Genomic DNA, 5202 nt, shown 5'->3' on the forward strand with positions numbered 1-5202 from the left:
CGGGGCGCTGCCGGCCGGAGCTCGCCCGCTGGTCAGCGCCCTCATGTTCTCCGCTGGCCTCCTGGGCAACCTGCTGGCCCTGGGGCTACTGCTTCGCTGTCGGCGCGGGCCCCGCGCCCGCCCTCCTTCCCTCTTCCACGTCCTGGTGTTGGCCCTGGTGGTCACCGACCTGCTGGGCACCTGCTCCGTCAGCCCCTTCGTCTTGGCTTCTTACCACCACAACCGCACCTTGACCGCCCTGGCCCAAGGAGGACACATCTGCCTCTACTTCGGCTTCGCCATGAGCTTCTTCGGCCTCGCCACCATGCTCATCCTCTTCGCCATGGCGCTGGAGCGATGCCTGGCCCTGGGGCGGCCCTACTTCTACGAGCGTTTTCTCAGCCCCCGCACGGGTTTGGTTGCCCTGCCTGCCATCTATACCTTCTCCACAGCCTTCTGCTCCTTGCCGCTGGTGGGCTTCGGGCGGTACGTGCAGTATTGCCCCGGCACCTGGTGCTTCATCCAGATGCACCTGGAGTACGTCCAGCAGAATGGCAGCACGGAGATATCCAGCTTGGACGTGACCTTCTCGCTGCTCTACGCCACCCTGCTCCTCTTCCTCATCCTCTCCGTGCTGCTCTGCAACCTCAGTGTCATCGCCAACCTGGCCCGCATGCACCGCCGTGGGCAGAAGACCCGTCGGCTGGCCACGCTCGAGCAGCCCCGGGCGGCTGGCGGCTGCGGCCGGCGCATGTTCTCCATGGCCGAGGAGATTGACCATCTCCTTCTCCTCTCCATCATGACCATCACCTTCGTCATCTGCTCCCTGCCGTTCACGGTGAGTGTGACCACCTCTTCCCTGGGCTGGGGTCCCTCTCCCCAGCACCACCTCTCCCTCCCTTTTATAAGGCTCCCCCAACTCCACTGCCCAAACCTCAAGGGCTGGGGTCAAAGCTTATCTCCTCCTGAAGCTCAGGAGACCCCGGGTCTGCTGCGAACTGGGCAATTTGCACATCCCATGGGGAATTGGGAGAATCACCCCCTGTATCCTGAGTGCTGGCAGAAGGATGGGGAGGCAGGAGGATGGGGCGGCAGAAGGATGGGGCGGCAGGAGGATGGGGCGGCAGGAGGAGGGTTGCTCTCCCATCCCACAGAGGCTCCGAGGCCAGGCAGCATGGCCCAGGCAGGGTCTGGGGTAGGGGTCCCCTGGACCACACAGCAGTTACTGTAGTTCCCAGGAGCTGGGCAGTCATCGTGGAGGTGTGAGGGGCAGCAGAGCAATAAATTAGACATCGAAAGATGGGGATGAAGGAGATGCCACTGGGCTTGGCTGGAGACAGTGAGTCTCTGCGCTGGGCAGGCAGAGTTATCCCAGATTTCTGTGGTGAGAGGGAAGGATGGAGCTGGAGACATGGACAGGGAGCACCCACCTCACCATTAGATGGAGGTCTCCATTCCCTTGCCACGCCACCGGGGTGTAGGCACGGAGATGAGTGATTGCTGGGAACGGAGATCCAACACACGGGCCACAGCATCCCTCATCTCAAGGGTCGTGCACACATCCCCTGCCCTGTCCGTGCACAACGCTTTCAGCAGAAACATCTGCTGAAACATCTGCTGGTCGAAACACCGCAGCCAAGTGAGGAAGGGGAGAGAGTGGATCCCCTGACTCTGCCCCAGGCTCTCTCCTCTGAAGGGCCTCTTTTCATCCATCCAAGCCATGTTAGACCAGCAGCATTGCAGACTCCGGAGCACCTCAAGCCACCCGTGTCCCCTGCCCGTGTGCGCGAGCTCGCCGCCGTGGGAGGTCATTTTGTTCCCATTAGAAGCGAGCCCCGCCAAGGTTGGGAGTGTAGCCAGTGCTAATTTTGTGCTCACGGAGTTAAATAGACACTACCTTCCCTTCGTGCTCCCTTTTGTTTCCCAAGGGAAAAGAAAATAACCACAGGCTGCAGCTGAGCCAGGCTGCCTGGGTTTTAAGAAAGAGAAAAGACAGAGCAGTAATATCCGGGCGCTCGCGAGCATCCCGAGAGCCAGACTCGACATCCTGAGAGATGTTTCAGCTCCCGTCAATGGGCCCACGCACGATGGGCGGCTCTCCCCGCGTCCTGAAAAAGCCCAGTTTTGGGCTCTGGGGTCGTTACGAAGCACGACCCCTTGGTGGGAACATGTGGGCAGGGCCCTGCGGGTCTGCTGGGGGCAGACGGGATGGGAAAGTGCCGCTGGTGGGGATCCCATGGGCCCTGTGGTAGCAGATATAGCCTTATCCAGTAGCACAGCTGGCTTTTCCCATCGCCCGGCTCCCATGTGTTGGGCTGCGTTTTGGCAGCGTCTCAAACCGAGCTGCCGAACGCTGCCGGTGCCTCCTTGGTATGACACTTTCTCTTCTGGCTGGGGCTGCCCACAGCAGCCACCCTGCGAGGAGCAGTCCAGGCACACGAACCCAGCCAGCATCAGGCCGCAGCACCACAAAATCCTTCCCCCAAAAAAGCCCCGAGCCCGGGGCAGCCCTCAGGTACCCGCTGCACTGTGGCCACCTTGTGCCCCGGGGATGCACCATCCCTGGGTGGTACCCAACCGGAGGAGGGATGCTGATGCCTCCCGCGCCCCCAGCTCCCGTCCCCATCCGAGCATCCCCTCACCCCCGAAGTGAGGGGGTGGCGATTCGCCCCGTATGAGTAAGGAGTGCTGAGTCACCCTTCCAGGAAGCCCTGTGAGCCGCTATGAGTCGGCACGTTGCAGGAAGGACCAGAGCGGTCCAGCCCCCCGCATCCTCTCCGTCTTGTACGTTTATTTGTCCCGTGTGGTTTTCAAGGTGAGACCCACCGCTTCCTTAAGCCGCCTTCATTGCCTTAGGGCTAAACGAAGCCTCGAGCGCGCTGAGAGCAGAGCGCAGGCCTGGCTTTCGTTAGCAAAAAGTTCATTTAAATTGGTGGAGGCAGAAAGCGCGCTGTGACAGCCCAAATCTCTTCAGGAAGCTGCCCAGGGGGTTGGTTCCTGGAAGGCAAAACCTGACGTTATTTCTCCCCATCGTGTTTTGCAGATCCGCGCCTACGTCAACAAGTTCAGCGAGAAAGAGGACAAACACGAGTGGGACCTCCTGGCCCTGAGGTTTCTCTCTATTAATTCCATTGTCGACCCTTGGGTCTTCGCCATCCTGAGGCCACCGGTCCTGCGGTTCATGCGCTCCGTGCTGTGCTGCCAGGTGACCCCCGCCAACCAGGACAGCCACACTCCATCCCCCGCAAAGACAAACCTGGCAGCCCGGCTGGCCCCCTGGGGGCAGTAGATCCGTCAGCCGCTCCAGGAGACATCTGCCAGGCGAAGCGAAGCCCCGGCAGATGTTCACGAAGCTCTGCCTTGTGACCCTTAAAGAGATGTAGCGGCTGCAGGGTGGGCGAGGTATGGGTGGCCCGGCCAAGTGCCCGGGAAGCCACTGGAAAGCCACTGCGGTCTCTCACGGGGCAAAAAAAATAATCCAGTGGGACAAGATGAGTACCTGGATCTCGCTGATGCCCTTGGGCAGGGCTGCTCCCACCCGGCGGAGGGTGCCAGCTACATTCGGCCACGCTGCGGGAGGGTCGGGGAAGTATTGGAGAGGGGTTTTGCTATAACACTACTGTCGGGGCGGGGGGTGTCGGGGAGCAGAGCTCTCTGCTGCTGTGCTTCCCAGCAAGGTCCGCTTTGGGGCTGGAGGCAGCGTGCAGGCAGGGCTACGGGGTCCTGGAGATGGGGCTGGGTGGCCACTGTGGCTGCAAGCACCCGTCTCTGGCCCCAGGTCCCTCGGGATCAGGTAGGAGGGGAAGGGAGCAGCGTACCCCCAAATATTCCTCTTTATTTGGCAGGCTGGTTGCCTAAAGAAATGCACTTTATTGGGTGTAGGTCTGTGTGCATGGGTCTGTCTGTATCTCTGTCCCCCGTCCCTGGAGATTTTAGGCTGCGGTGGGTGCATGTCTGAGGGGCAATGAGGCAGAAAAAAAAAGGCCAAATTGTGGCACTTCTCTTGTGTGTGCCCTCCTGAGCACCCATTTTGCAATTTTCTTTGCCCCGTGGTTTGTGCAGGAGCCAACAAGGGGAATCAAAGAGCCTGACCGAGGAACGGGAGGTTTTGGAACAGCCGTGTGCTTTACCCACGGCCAGGGTGATGCTGCTGATGGGTTTTGGGTTGGCACGGAGGAAGGTTGGTCCTCCTGGGCTGCCTGACAAAGAGCTTTCGCTCATCTTCCCACCAGCTTGGGAAAGTCCTGCTCAGGGGCATCGCTTCTCTGGAGGTTTTATTTGAAAAAAAAAAACAAAACCCCCAAAAAAACAACCCCAAGAAAACCAAAAAACCCAAGTGCAGAAACACCCAGGTCATCAATCCCAACTCATCGGGCAGCATCCTTCAGCGCTGCTATTTTGTTTTGTGGGATGCCTGTTGCTCTTCGGGGCTCCGGGCTGGTTCCCACTGAGGTAAGGAGCATCTGACCCTGTGAGCTGGGTTCGTCCCGAGGCCATCGCTGCCGTTAGGAGGTTGCTGGGGACGGTCGTGGCTCCCGCTGATGCAGGGTCCAACAAACACAGTGTCCTTGTGCTGTCACAAGTGGGGCATCTCGTTGTCCATTTGAGAGCTGCAGCTCTGCTCAGAGAGCCCAAAGGTGCCGAGATTTGGAGCTTTTCTGCGGTTCATTAGTTGAGGCGATGTAAAATAAATAAATAAATTATTATTTAAATAATAAAGGTCTCTCAAAGGAGCCTGCTGAATCGCGTGTGGGTTTGTGCTGAAGGCGCACCTCAGGGTGGATGTGGCTCCTGGAGGAAACGTGTCACCTGCCCTGGAGCATCGGTGGGATGAAGCCTCGGGGATGGAGGGGAAGGGGCAGGAGGGGAGGCTGCGAGGGGGAACGTGTGCCTCCGATTTCCTAAAAAGCGAACATAAACTGCGTTTTGGAGATGTGTGATGACATTTTTGCCTTCTCTCTGCAACCTGGCCCCTGAGCTGGAGAAATAACCCCACCTTCCCTTAAAAACTCGTATATCCCGAAGCCAGGGAGCTGCAGGCCAAGCTCCTACCTGTTAGCAAAATACGAAAAATAAATAAAATAAATAAAAAAAAAAATACCCACCCTAAAAAAAGGGCAGAATTTATGTCACTTTTGTCAGGCAGCCAATATCCACAGGAAGTTTACTGGCCTCCGAAATGTGTGTGGGCAGATGTCAGGCATGGGCTGCTATTGCTCAAGG

The 5202-nt window shown here is 58.6% G+C and overlaps 1 protein-coding gene across 1 annotated transcript; it reads left to right on the forward strand.

The window, feature by feature from the left end:
- The first annotated feature begins 6 nt into the window (after positions 1-6).
- PTGER2 (prostaglandin E receptor 2 (subtype EP2), 53kDa) lies at positions 7-3268 on the forward strand. The gene is made up of 2 exons (XM_009893945.1): positions 7-817; positions 3023-3268. Exons 1-2 carry the CDS (start codon positions 44-46, stop codon positions 3266-3268), a joined length of 1020 nt encoding a protein of 339 aa, XP_009892247.1. The 5' UTR covers positions 7-43.
- Positions 3269-5202: the final 1934 nt, after the last annotated feature.

The sequence above is a fragment of the Charadrius vociferus genome, unplaced genomic scaffold (assembly GCF_000708025.1).
Source record: "Charadrius vociferus isolate BGI_N301 unplaced genomic scaffold, ASM70802v2 scaffold49, whole genome shotgun sequence".
In the NCBI taxonomy this organism is placed as follows: Eukaryota; Metazoa; Chordata; class Aves; order Charadriiformes; family Charadriidae; genus Charadrius; species Charadrius vociferus.

What these genes read in the sequence shown, in the direction of transcription:
- PTGER2 (XM_009893945.1), top strand. Translation starts at nt 44, where the DNA reads ATGTTCTCCGCTGGCCTCCTGGGCAACCTGCTGGCCCTGGGGCTACTG. An exon ending in TCTGCTCCCTGCCGTTCACG is followed by an intron (nt 818 to 3,022) that starts GTGAGTGTGACC and finishes CGTGTTTTGCAG; the next exon opens with ATCCGCGCCTACGTCAACAA.